Below are 14722 nucleotides of genomic sequence, written 5' to 3' on the forward strand. Positions count from 1 at the left end.
TAGATATTAAACTATCTTTGCATCCCAGGGATAAAACTCACTTGATAATGGTGCATGATCCGTTTAATATGCTGTGGGAAAAAGAGACTTACTTTAGATTTAAGAACACAGATAAGCTCAAAATGACAGGATAGAAAAAGATATTCCATAAAATGGTAGCCAAAAGAGAGCAGAGGTAGCCATACCAATAACAGTGAAAATAGACTTTTAGTCAAAAACTCATGAGAGACAAAGAAGGACATTATATAACCACAAAGGGTCAATTCACAAGGAAAATATACAAATTATAAAAATACATGTACCTAACACCAGAGTACCTAAATATATGAAATAAACATTGACAAAGCTGAAAGGAGAAATACTCTACTTTGAAATTTCAATACTCTACTTTGAATAATGGATAGAATATCCAAACAGAAGATCAGTAAGGACATAGAGAACTTGAACACTATAGACCAAATGTACCTAGCAGACATATACAGAATATTCCATCCAAATGCAGCAGAATACACATTTTTACCAAGCATACATGAAACATTCTCCAGGATAGATCACATGTTAGGCCACAAAATAGATCTCAAGGAATTTAAAAGATGAGAATCACATCAAATGTTTTTAATGTCCATAATGGAATAAAACTAGAAATCAGCAGAATGAAACTGAAAAATTCTCAAATATGTGAAAATATATTCTTTAATAACCAATAAGAAATTTGATTAATTTAGGTCAAATAAGAAATTAAAGGAAAATTAGAAAATATCATGGGACAAAGGAAAATGAAGTCACCACACCAAAACATATGGGATACATCAAAAGCATTAAGAAAGATTTATAGCAACAAATTCCTTCATTAATAAAGAAGGAAGTCTTGGGGGTAACTAGGTGGCTCAGTTGGTTAAGCATCTGATTCTTGATCCAGCTCTGGTCATGATCTCAGCACTGATATCGAGCCCCACATCAGGCTCATTTCCTGGGCATGGAGCCTACTTAAGAGTCTCTTTCTCCCTCTGCCCCTTCCCCCCACATGCATGTGCTCTCTTTCTTTCTTACTCTTTCTCTTTCTCAAATAAATAAATAAAATGTTAAAAAAAAAAAGAAGAAAGTCTCAAACAACCTAATTCTAGACACTCAAGAAACTAAGAAAAGAACAAATTAAGCCCAAAGTCAGTAAGAGAAAGGAAATAATAAAGATTAGAGAGTAAAATCAATGAAACTGAGAATAGAAAAATAGAAAATAAAACTAAGAGTTGGTTTTTTGAAAATGTAAACAAAATTGACAAGCCTTTAGCAAGACTAAATAAGAAAAAAGAGAAGACTTAAACAAATGAAATCAGAAATGAGAAAGGAGACATTACAATTGAAGCCATGAAATAAAAAGGATTTTAAAAGACTAATATGGACAATTATATGCCAAACTGTATAACCTAGAATAAATTCCTAGAAACACACAGCTGACCAAGACTGAATCATGAATAAACAGAAAATTTGAATATTAATCTATAATTAATAAGAGGTTAAATCAGTAGTCTCAAACCTCTGAACAAAGAAAAGCCAGAGATCAGATTGCTTCACTACTGAATTCTACAAAACATTTAAAGAATTAATACCAATCTTTCTTAAACTCTTCCAAAAAATTAGAGGAAGTAACACTTCCAAACTCATTTTGCGAGGCCAGCATCACTCTGATTCCAAAGCAAGACAAAAATACTATAAGATAATAAAACTATAGGCCAATATCCCTGATGAGTTAAAGATGCAAAACTCCTCAACAAAATAGTAGCAAACCAAACTCAACAGCACATTAAAAGGATCATACACTATAACCAAGTGGGATTTAAGTGAAGAGTGTGAGGATAGTTCAATATTAAAAAAAAAAAAATCAAGGTGATACATCACATTAACAGAATAAAAGATAAAAAGTACATGATCATCTTCACAGATACAGAAAAACTGCTTGACAAAAACTCAACCTTTCATGTTAAAAACACTCAACAAACTGGGAATAGAAGGAAATGACTCTAATGTTAAAAAGGTTATATATGAAATGTCCATGATAATATCATACTCAAAACTAAAAGCTCTTAGGAACAAAGCCAGTATGCCCACTCTTACCATTTCTATTCAACATAGTACTGGACCTAGACACAGCAATTAAGCAAGAAAAATAAGACATTCAAATAGGAAAGAAAGAACTAAAATGATTTCAGCTTACAGATGATATGATCTGATGCGTAGAAAACCCTAAAGATTACAGACAAAAAACACTGTTTGAATACATTGCAGTTAGGAAAGTTGCAGGATACAAAAATTAATATACCAAAATCAATCTCATCTCTACTTACTAAAAACAAACTATCCACAAAGGAAATTAAGAAAACAATCCCATATAACAACATTAAAAGGAATAAGATATTTAGTAATAAACTTAACCAAGGAGGGAAAAGATCTGTACTCCGAAAACTGTGAAACATTCGTGAAACAGACTGAAGATTCACATAAATGAAAAAACATCCCCTATTCCTGGATGGAAGACCATATTATAATACCCAGACTACACAAACTGATCCATAGATTCTTCGCAATAAGCCTACACATATAAAGTCAACTCACCTTTGATAAGGTTGCCAAAAATACACAATGATGAAAGGATAAACTCCTCAATAAATGTGTTGGGAAAACTATGTACCTACATTCAAAAGAATGAAATTGGACCTTTATCTTACACCATACACAAAAATTAACTCAAGGTGAATTAAAGATTTAAACATAAGACCTGAAACAGTAAAGCTCTTAGAAGAAAACATGGGGGAAAGTTTTCTGGACATTGGTCTTGGCAATAAATTCTGGTGTAGGAGACCAAGAGCACAGACAACAGAAGGAAAACAGGAAAGTGGGACCACAAGCAAAAACATTTCCACACAGCAAGAAAGCAATCAAGCAAGAAATAGAGTGAAAAGGCAACCTATAAAGTGGGAGAAAATATTTTCAAACCTTAATTTCAAACCTAATTTCAAACCTAATTTCAAACCTAATTCCTGTAAGGAATTAATTTCCCACACATATAATTAACTCCTACAACCAAATAGTAAAATACCAAGTAACTCAATTTAAAAATGGCAAAAGACTCGAATAAACATTTTTCCAAAAAAAGATCTACAAATAGCCAACAGGTAGGTATATGAAAAGATGTTCAACATCAGTAATCATCATGGAAATTAAAATCACTACCATGAGATATCACCTCATACCTGTTAGGACAGTCATTATCAAAGACAAAACAGAAAACAAGTGCTGGTGAAGATATGGAGAAATTGGAACCCTTGTTTACTTCTGGTGGGATTGTAAAATGAAGCAGGTGCTAAAGAAAACAATACAGAAGTCCCTCAAAAAAATAAAAACAGAACTACTTTACAACCTTACAATTCCATATTTGAATATTTATCCAAACAAATGGGGAAAAAAAGATATCAAAGAGCTATTAGCACTCCCATTTTCATTGTACCATTATTCACAATAGCCAATATATAGAAACAACCTAAATGTCCATCAGTGGCTGAACAGATAAACATAATATGGAATATACATACAATGGAATATTACTCAGCCATGAAGAAGGAACTACTGTCATATGCTATAACATGAATGAACCTTGAGGACATTATGGTGAGTGAAATAAGCCAGTTACAGAAGGAAAAAATACTACATTCCGTAGTATCTAAAGTTGTCAAACTCATGAAAGCAAAAAGTAGAATGGTAGTTGCCAAGGACTGGTGGGAGGAGGAAATGAAGAGCTGTTACTTGATGGATATAAAGCTTCAGTCATGCAAGATGAAAACATTCTAGAGATATGCTATACACCCCTATACTTAAAGCTAATAATACTATAAAAACCTGGGTAAGTCTCATGTTACATGTTTTTTTAGCACAATTTTTTTTAAAAGTGTCATAAGCCAAAGGAAGAACATGCTTAAGACCACAAGCATAGGGCAGCCCCAGTGGCACAGTGGTTTAGTGCCACCTGCAGCTGGGAGTGTGATCCTGGAGACCCAGGATCGAGTCCCACGTCGGGCTCCCTGCACGGAGCCTGCTTCTCCCTCTGCCTGTGTCTCTGCTTCTCTCTCTCTCTCTCTCTCTCTCTGTGTCTTTATGAATAAGTACATAAATAATCTTAAAAAAAAGTTTATCTTAAAAAAAAAAGAACAGAAGTGTAGTCAAACACATCAAATGATGCTGAAAGATCAAAGAAGATGATAAAGGATTAACCATTAGCTTTGGCAAAATACAGGTCACTGGCAACCTTGATAAAAACAATTTTAGTGCAGTGGTAGGGAAATAATGAGATTAGCATGGGAGGGGGGGAGGGAGGGAGAGAGAGAAGGAAATAATTTCAAGTCAGAGGGCATGTTTTTACAAATATCAGAGAGAACTAGTACCATGGAGAGAAAGGTTGGTATGGAGAGAAAGGCTGGTATGGAGGCAGAGGGTGTTTTTTTTTTTTTTTAAACAGGGACAATAATAATGTTTGTGTACTGACTAGAGCGATCTCGCAGAGGTAGAGAAAAATAGGGACACAGGAGAGAGAGGGGATGAATTTGGGAGTAAACCCTGAGGAGATCTGAGTGGGTAGGATCCAGACCACAAATAGAGAAGGCGGACTTAGGAAGGAGTAGATTCAGGAATTTCTCTTACATAAAGAAAATACAGAATATGCACAAACAGATGCAGGTAGGTTGCTGGGTTAATGGTGGGAAACTAAGAAAGTTCTTCTCTGTATTTTTTTATGTAAAATATAAGGTGAGGTCCTAAGTTTAGTGAGGTGGGAAGGAATATTGGTTTGAGGAGCAAGAAGAGATATTAAATTATCGTCTCAGAGAACAGAAAAATGAATTTACAGGGGATATGCAAGAAGATATATGGTCAGAAATTTCTAGTGAATTGAGGCATCCAGGCTCAGTAATGTTTAGCCACTGAAGTTTTCTGGGATTGTAATAGGTAAAAAACAGGGGTTAATGAAGTTAAAATTTTTCCAGGTAAGCAAAACAAAAAGGAGTGAGATAAAAGAATTAAGGACATTTTCAAGACTGGGACTCTAATATCAGACCCAAAGAAATTGAGCAGATACAAAGAGAAATAAGGACATGAGGGAGTGATAAGAACTAAACAAAACAGTCCTGTAGCCTTCCCTTCTAGCAACTTTCAAGTCGATCATCCTCTTGACTACCTACCCCCCACCCCCCACCCCCTACTGCCCACCCCTTCCCCTGGAGAAAAGCCCAGGGCAAGATATGGCAGGAGTGTGTTTAGAGCTAACTTTGCTAAAGGCGGCCCTGGTATCCTTCTCTTCCTCCTTCCTCCACAGAGGAGTGTGGCTTGAGACATAACGTTGAAATAAGTTCCCATTTGCCCATTAGAATGTCTTTGAGCACATCTTCCTCTTCACCACCCAACAAGCCAGAGGGAACTTCCAGGAAAGCCTAGCAGGCAACTAAAATTGCTATTCATCATAGTCCACTTTTCTTCATGAAATTAATTCTCCAAGTGAATCAAGGAACATAACCATCATTTATAACATTGACTAAGGATAAACATGGCTGCTTCCTAAAAATTAATTCACAGGAAGAATTCTACGTGAAACATAGTGTTAGCTGGCATTTAAGATAAAGTGGTAACAGAGCTGTCCATTCCCAGGTTTGTGATGAAATATAGGAACATTACAAGAGCACATCTAAGGAATCAATGTGCCATCTGCTTCAGTACCTGGTCTCCGGAGGTGACTAATCCTGGCTGCTTCTCAAAAATGTTTAGCCATCTCCTCCTGCCCCTCTTCCTGACCTATCTTCCTCTCTTAATAGAGCATAATAAAAGCATATGGCTCTGTAGAAAGCTTCTGGAAGCAGAATTCCATCTGAAACATGGTAAATTTCTCTCTTCACTCTTCCCTGCCTTCTGGAATATATAATTTAGATATTTTTCTGGCCTTCAGTCTTCTAAGACAGATCCTAATCCCACTCAGAGAAAGAGAAATAAGAGAATATATAAGTTTCTTGGGGGTTCAAATGCTGCGTCTAGAAGTTCCTTGAATACCCATTAGCGTTTTCCAAAACTAATGCTTTAAGGTAAGAGACAGCATTGTTGATCATAATAGGTAAAAATTTCTAGATTAACAGAGCTGACCCCTTTGATCAACATTAGTTAAAATGTGTGCATATATAGGCATGTATACATGAGATTTGACATTTTCTTTAAGGCTCAGAGTTCATCTATTACCCTACTATTCTGCTTTTAAACAACGGAGGTGTTAGCGATTACTTTAGGTCTGTCAGTTTATTTGGCTCCGTGTTGTCCCAGGCTGCTCACCAGGAATAGTATGGATCCCACCCATACTCCATAGGATTAATTAGGTAGCATCCACCAGAGGTCTACTTATAGGGCGGGGAGGGGGGGAGGGACAAGTTTCTTGGAAAAGTAGTAGGGCCAATACACACTACATATGTGTACACACACACAAATAGGCGCACACAGAGAGTGGGCTAAAATTGAGAATAATGCAGAATACAGAACAAAGTCTATCCCACATATTATCCTCTCTCCAGTCCTCATAAACTCATACCTCAGTTAGGGCACAACAACAAAAGAATCAATATAAATTCTAAAAGCTCTTTGGCTGAGATCCATACTAGGCACCAAGATTGAAGGGTTCTATGAGTGTTGGCACTCACAGCTCTAGCAGTGATGGCAGACAAGATCAGAAGTGGGTATCCACAGCTTCCACAAAGGGGAACCCAGCTCTGGGAACCTTTGACCACAGCAGAATCCAGGGACCTTGTTACACACTAACATCCTCATTGTTGGGTCTCTGCAGGTGTAGCACGGGCCCTGGTGGGACTGCCAACAGCAGTGGTATTTTAGGTATACAAATTATGGAAGCACACTTCCTCTAGATTTCCCATCAGCAAAAGTGACAACTTTTCAAGGCTTCCCTGAAATAGGAAGGAAGAAAAATGGCAGATACCATGTATATGGTAGTCCCCAAAATTGGCTTATAATTCATACTTAAGAATTTGTGGGCAGCCCAGGTGGTTCAGCGGTTTAGCGCTGCCTTTGGCCCAGGGCCTGATCCTGGAGACTCAGGATCGAGTCCTACATTGGGCTCCCTGCATGGAGCCTGCTTCTCCCTCTGCCTGTGTCTCTGCCTCTCTGTCTTTCATGAATAAGTAAATAAAATTAAAAAAAAAAAAAAAGAATTTGTCCAGAGATTTCTAGAACTACTTGGAAATCCATTAAAGAGGTGCTTGGGAAAGGCCAAAATGGACAATTTAACATGATTCTGATTTTACTCTGGGCAGGGTTTAGGAACACCTACCTTCTGTGTCCGTGTGTCTTCATTTCTTAGCCTTTCCTCATGAATATTCCCTATGTTACTAATGATGTATGGCACCCAACAGTCTCATTCCTCTTCTTTGTAACCACGCTTTCCATTTTGATTGGGTGGAGTTGGAACTAAATATGAGAAACTCTAAGTAAAGACATGAGAAATTTTCTTAAGGGTGTGTAAGCCTTAACATACAAACATTGTGTTATCCATTTTAGCAAATTGAAGGGTTTTTTTAATGTTTGGAATACTGATTACACTCAATATCTACAATTCAAGTAAGTGAGTTATGACCACATTTATGTTTCTATTCCATTCTACGTCAATGGTGCTTCAAATAAATGAGGTATAGTTTGCAAATACAAGATTGATCATTTCCTTTTTAATAAAAAAAGGAAATGCCTCAACTTACTGTTTACCTTTGTTTTTGATGGCTTTCTGATGCTGATTATTAACACATTTGCCTTCATAATACCACTGTTGCTCAAGAGCAATATTGAAAAGTTTAGCTTCTAGATAAACTGAACGACTCTATAACCTATAAATACAACAATAGTAACTGGGCCTGTACAGCAAAGAATGAGACCAAATGGACAAAAAACCAACACAGGAATGTTTCCTAAATTGCCATTAGTGACCACTAGCATCCCCAAATAGGCTGATTTTAAGTGCTGTTGATGGCTGATAGCAGTACTTTAAGGATATGAGGGGAAAGGTTTTACATTTATCACAGCGACCTAATTTGAACACTTAGGTAGCAATTAAGTCACATTTATGTTCAAGGTGCATGATGAACTATAATATGAGTTATCAGTATGTTCCCAACCTGGGCCATTAGCCTTGAGTCAAATACTCACATTCTGGCTCTAAGCCTGATTATAAATTTGAACACTCATAAATAGACTGCATGGTCCAAAAGAAAGAGCTTAGTCAAAGATGTATATTTAAATTTGGCTCTGTCGCTTACATAAAGGTTCCCCATAGAGCTACCCTAAAGCAGTGTTTTTCCAACTTTAAATGTGCATAAAAGTCACCTAGGGATCTCGTTAAATGCCCATCCTGATTAAACTGGCCTGAGGGGTGGAGTCTGAGGTACATTTCTACCTCCCCTGGTCCCTGGACCAACTTTGAGTGGCAAGGCCTCGGAGGTTTATTGATAGAACATGTAGAAAAAAATGTGTGTACATGGGGAAAGCATTTTGCAAGCTGTAAAATGGCATCAGTATCACTTTATATTAATAGGTGGTGATTCAGTTCAACTCATCAAGAAAAAAATCCTAGAATAAATGATGTTCCACATATTTTAATTTTTTTCCTTTTTTAGCAAAATCAAAAACAAAACAGGGAATGGGAAAGACAACACAAAAAAGGTATTCATCCTAAACAACTTTGCTGCTTTTTGATTGCTTTTAAAGATTAACTTCAGCATCACCATCCTGACTAAAATGATGAGGAAAAAACCCCAACCCTGCTTTTTATTTATTTTTTTTCCAACCCTGCTTTTTAAAAGAAATTTGTACAATTAGACCCAATCCTAGATTTGTCCTGTAGATGGTCTCATCCCAATCAAAATAGAAATAGTAAGTTACAAGGAAAAGGAAGACAGCTGGCTCCAGAAATACTGGAACATGAAGAGATTGTTGTGAGGAAAGAAACGAAAAAGTAATAAGAGACACAAGAACACAGAAATCAGAACTGTAATAAACATCTAGTTTCTCTAAGTGAAACTGCTCTTTTTCATTGCCATTGGCATTTTCTGGAAGAAATGAACAAAATCGTCAAGTGTAACTATCGATTTCCAAAGCATTTCTGTGTTCCTTATCTAAAGTACAATCAACAATTCCTGTTTAAGTGTCAGTTCGAAAACTGACCCCTGACCACAGAGGACACACAGGGGACCAAAGAAGCAAGCAGGCCACCCCAGAGTGGCATGTGGCAGGTTTAATAAGCAAGGGAACCTACGTACAAGGCTTGTCTTGGGTGGCCACAGGAAGAGTACATCTTCACACCCACCAACCGGAGGAATCTTAAGAGTTTATATAGAGGCAGTGCCTGGGCTTGGTCACGTGTAGTACTGCCAGATGGTCTCAATAACAACTTACTCTCTTAAGGCAGCGTCCTTGGAAAGAGCTCCAACCGTGGGAACAGTGGGTGGTCACAGTGCCAAGGGTAGGGAGGGTGTGAGGAGCCTCTGATTGCTGGGGGTCCATCTTTAGGGTCAACTGGAGGTCTCGGCCTCTCCATGAACTCCAATACCGAGGAAACATACACTCTCTCTGAGTCCCAATACCACAACAGCTTGGCCAATCTTTCATTATCATAGGGTCAGTTTGCCGTCTTCTGTGAAGATTTTCATCGCCTATCAGAAAAGGTATGGAGAAGCCCTCCCATGGAATAAAAACTCCTTCCTGGTCTTTCAGATTTTGGAAAGAACGACTCCCTACCGTATACCCAGATCACCAACACCTTACCCACACCAAGCAAAAAGCTTGCTTCCTCCCATGATGGATCTCTTTACCACGGTTCTGGAAGTGCCAGGATTATAGGGTTAGAACTCTCCTGCAAAGATGCCAGAAATTGATCAGCCTCACTTTCACCTGAATTTTACCATTTGTCTTCCTGCCTCCATTTCTGTCTATTCTCTCTCACCTGCCTGTCGTGACAGGAAGCATCACTCATAACCCAAAATGCCAGGATATTGTTTAAAAAACATGTATGGGGCAGCCCTGGTGGCACAGCGGTTTAGCGCCGCCTGCAGCCCAGGGCGTGATCCTGGAGACCATGGATCGAATCCCACGTCGGGCTCCCTGCATGGAGCTTGCTTCTCCCTCTGCCTGTGTCTCTGCCTCTCTCTCTGTGTGTGTCTCTATGAATAAATAAAATAAAAAATCTTTAAATAAATAAATAAATAAATAAATAATAAAAAACATGCATGAATGAAAATTTGGTTTGGTGTCATCAGAGACTGGAAGAAATGACGAAGGACACTAAAATCTGAGTAACTGTCAATGTATTCTGACAGCACCATGACTTTGAAAGATAAACTGGAAGTAAAACTACTAATACAGATTACTAACTTAATCCCTTAGGCCAGTCAATACCAAATCATGAGGCCATTTAAATGCAAAACAGCTGGGCAGCCCCAGTGGGGTGGCGCAGCGGTTTAGCACCGCCTGCAGCCTAGGGCGTGATCCTGGGTGATCCTGGAGACCCTGGATCAATCCCAAGATGGGCTCTCTGCATGGTGCTTGCTTCTCCCTCTGCCTGTGTCTCTGCCTCTGTGCAAGTGTGTGTGTGTGTGTGTCTATGAATAAATTAATAAAAAATCTTTAAAAAAAATAAAATAAGTGCAAAACAACATTTCTGGTAGCATTCAAGATGCAGACTGCAGACACTTGAGAAATGTTTCGAGAAGCCAGAACAGTACACATGGTGGGGAATATCCCACACCTGCAGATTGTTCTTTGCACTAGCCCTGGGTAATCTGGGTCAGCTGCCCCAAGTGGGTGGCCTCTTAATTAAGCAGCTCTTCTCTCTCTGGTTGCTTCACCTAAGAAAACCTGAACTTTGAGGATGACCGAGCAGTCATTCCCTTCCACAAAAACACTTGCATGGTGCATCAGGAGTGGTTTTAAATGGTGGAGATAATTACTTAATTCAAGCTGTAGCAACTGGCCAAGTAAACATGTAGCAGCCAGGAAGCTATTAGCATGATTTTAAGGCAATTATTCCATTAGTGTTTAATAGTCTCCAATTAGCCTTCTCTATCAAAGTTTGAATGTCTCTTTTCCTCCAAAAATTCTCACAGTTGAATAATGCAGAAAAGCACCAAACCCATTTTTACACCTAGATTTATATATATGAATTTACCAAACCAACTTTACAAAATCATGGGGAAATTCAGGGGTGTAGATTTGGTGAAATGATTTTTTTTGTTCCTTCTCAGAAGTACTGGGGCTAAGACAAGTACTGGAGGCCTTGCAGGAGATTCATATTAAGAAGGACTGGGAAAGAGTGAAAGTTCCCACTGCAATCAATGCCACAACCCCTCCTAGTATTATACTCAAAATGGATCCCATGCAAAGGCTTCCATTCTTACCCCCAACGCCTCTACTGGGAGACACGCAGAATATCAATGTCTCTGACGTCAGGAAAGAAAAGGAAAATTGCCCTGTATCCTGCTAATGCCTAGTTCCTTGTCCCCTCCCCCTGGTTAGTAGCTGTTGCTACTGAGCCACCCAGATACAAACCGCAATGCATTTCCCTCGAAAATCCCTAGGAGGGGCAGCCTGGGTGGCTCAGCGGTTTGGCGCCTGCCTTTGGCCCAGGGCGTGACCCCGGAGGCCCAGGATTGAGTCCGACGTCAGGCTCCCTGCATGGGGCCTGCTCCTCTCTCTGTCTCTGTCTCTCATGAATAAATAAATAAATAAAATCTTAAAAAAACGAGAAACTTTAAAAAAAAAAAAAAAGAAAATCCCTAGGAGACTTTCCCTAAGGACCACGTAAGGGGTCAGATCACTGATCTGAGGGTAAATCATTTGCCTTTACTAAGCTGCAATTTTTACATCTATGAAATGGAGTTCGTAGTACCAGCACTGCCTCCTTCGTGAGGTTTGGGGAGGGGTTCGGTGATCTGAAAAATGAAGAATTACAGAAATATCATATAGATTCTGACATAGCATCATACCATCTCTCAGAACTAGCAATGTGAGCGCGGGCTTTTAAACTCCCTAGGTTTCTGGCAAGTCACCCCTCAGAAGGCTGGCATCAGAATCCTTGCCTGTATTACATTTGATGTGTACGGAAATGCTCAGGTGAGATCCTACGAAAACAACTGCCTAAAGACCAAATAAAAAGGAAGAGGATAGGGATCCCTGGGTGGTGCAGCGGTTTGGCGCCTGCCTTTGGCCCAGGGCGCGATCCTGGAGACCCCGGATCGAATCCCATGTGGGGCTCCCGGTGCATGGAGCCTGCTTCTCCCTCTGCCTATGTCTCTGCCTGCCCCTCTCTCTCTCTCTCTTTCTGTGTGTGACTATCATTAAATTAAAAAATATATATTAAAAAAAAAAGAAGAGGATAGGAGCGCCTGTGGAAGGGAGAGTGAAATTTCGCCCACAAAGTCGTGTACTTCCTACTGTCTCCTTCCAAAGGCCAATCCCCAGGCTCACCCAGGTAGCAGAGTAAGTGCAAAGTGGGGAGGCTGGGCGGTTCTTTCCCTTGGAGATACTTGGGCTCTCGGGAAGCTACCTTTTGAGAAAAAAAAAAAAGGGCAAAACGAGACAAATCCTTCCTTCGGGGGTTGGCGCTCAGAGTGCAGCCTGTGCCTGTCCTCGCAGCCAAACACCACTTGACTAGACCAGTGATCTGAGTTATGATCAGTTCCAGCGCTGCTGGTTAGAGCCCGTTGGGATTTCTCTAAGGAATCCTCCCCCCCCCCCCATCCTGTCTTCCTCCAGTGGCTGAGAGGGGGCGCTGGACGGGGCGTAGATCACCAGGAGACAGACCAGAAGGTCGAACTTGATAACCCGCTGGGCTCGGGCGGGGGCTGGACTACCTGTGGGTCAACTGCCCTCTAGCCTAGCCGGGTCCTGGGAGAACCGGCCGTCTGCGCCCTCGGCCCAGGTGAAAAGCCACAGTGGTAGGGACGTGCGGCCGTGTCCGCGGCTGCCACCCAGCACCGCTCCCGGTCCCGGGCACACCTGAGCTGGGGGCCGGTGCACGCTCCCGCCCCAGACACCTGCCGGGTCCCGCGATGCCGGCCGCGCGCGCCGGGCTGCAGCCTCGGATCCGGGCGTCCTTACCCCGCCTTGCCCGGCCTCCTTCTCGGCTGTCGGGACGCTCGCACGACCCCGTCTCCCGCGGGTCGGCCGGTCCGCCGCCGCCCTCCGCCGCCCCGCAGGGTCCCGAGCCGCCGCGCCGCGGTCCGCCCGCTGCGCCCTCCCGACCGCGGCGCCCCCAGCGCCTGCACCGGGACCCAGACGGCGGCGCCCCCCGCCCCATCCCTCGGCTGCCGCTCAAGGGCAGCGACCCCGCCGCCGCGGGTCCCTGAACTTTCCTCGCTCTTCGCGAAGCGCTTTGCGCCTTTCACGGAGACTCGGGGGCGAGTGTCACCCTCGGCGGGTCTAGCCGCGAAACCTCCCGAAGACGCTCGATTCCGCGGCCGGGATGGAGGAGTCGGAGGTCCGGCGGCGGGGCCGAGCCCTGGGGACCCCCGCGCGCTGCCCGCGCCTGTCGCCCCGCAGCCCCGGCACCCGCCGTCGCCGCCCTGCATCCGCCGCCCCCCAGGCCCGCGACCGCGCAGCCGGGCAGCCTCCTGAGCCCAGCGCACAGCGCACAGCAGTCACCTTGACTGGCCGCGCCGCGGTCCCCAGAGGTCTGCCGAGCGCCGAGGCCCGAGGGCGGCGGGGCCGGGACCCCCCCCCGGGGCCGCCAGGCAAGTTAGGGCTCCGCGGCGGAGGGCGCGGGGCGCGGGCGCGGGGGGAGCGCCCCGGGGCTCGGCGCGCCTACCTGGGATGGCCAAATTGGTGAGGGGGATGCTGTGGATGCTCGCGGGCAGGGCGGCCATCCAGTCGGCGAATCTGAGCTCGTGCTTCCCCTGGGACGAGGCCATGGTGCGGGTCGGCGTGGCGCGCTCCCGGCTCGCGGCTCCCGGCTCGCGGCTCCCGGCTCGCGGCTCCCGGCTCCCGGCTCGCGGCTCCCGGCTCCCGGGCAGGCTGGCAGCTGCGGCCGCGAGTCCCCGCTGCGCTCGGGCCCCGCCGAGTTACCCCCGGCGCCGCGCCACACCCACAGGATGGCGCAGACACATGCTCACTGTAACGATTATTCAAAACACCCCCTGCTCCCCCGGAGCCTCCGCCAGACTCCGCCGGAGCTTTTGTTCCCGGCGTCCGCGCTCGCCTCTCGGCGGTGCGCGCCCTCCTCCCGCCCCCTGCCCTCCCCTGCCCTCCCCTGCCCTCCCCTGCCCTCCCCTCCCCTCCCCTGCGTCTCGGCCCCGCCCCGCCCCGCCCCGCCCCGCCCCGCCCCGCCGTTCCGCAGCGGCCCGCGCCTCGCCTCTAACTTGGTTCACCCGGCGGCTGCGCGCGGGGGCTTGCTCGGCGCTCGGGGGTCACTCCCGGGTCCCGCCTGCGGCAAAGGCAGCCTCGGGGGTGGACCTAAGGCGCCTCGGGACGGTCCGGCAGCCTGGGCTCCCAGGACTTGGCATCCTTAGCCGAGAGCTTTGCTTTCCGTCGGCTACAACAGGTTGCGCCCCTGCTCAGCCGGGGCCACTGCACTGCTCGTGGCAGAATGGTGGTCCCGAATCACCCCTTGGATTTCTGGAGTAGTTGACAAGTGTGCAAAGAGCAGGCAATC

At 43.9% G+C, this 14722-nt stretch overlaps 1 protein-coding gene across 1 annotated transcript in view; it reads right to left on the reverse strand.

Annotated features, from left to right (window-relative positions):
* PLCXD3 (phosphatidylinositol specific phospholipase C X domain containing 3) overlaps nt 1–14288 on the reverse strand; it is a 167937-nt gene extending 153649 nt beyond the window's left edge. The window contains exon 1 of the mRNA XM_041750240.1: nt 13880–14288. Within this exon, the coding sequence (XP_041606174.1) occupies nt 13880–13982 (103 nt within the window). The 5' untranslated portion in view covers nt 13983–14288. The remainder of the gene's footprint in view (nt 1–13879) is intronic.
* Between the last annotated feature and the right edge of the window lie 434 nt (nt 14289–14722).

Source organism: Vulpes lagopus, chromosome 3 (assembly GCF_018345385.1).
Source record: "Vulpes lagopus strain Blue_001 chromosome 3, ASM1834538v1, whole genome shotgun sequence".
Classification (NCBI taxonomy): Eukaryota; Metazoa; Chordata; class Mammalia; order Carnivora; family Canidae; genus Vulpes; species Vulpes lagopus.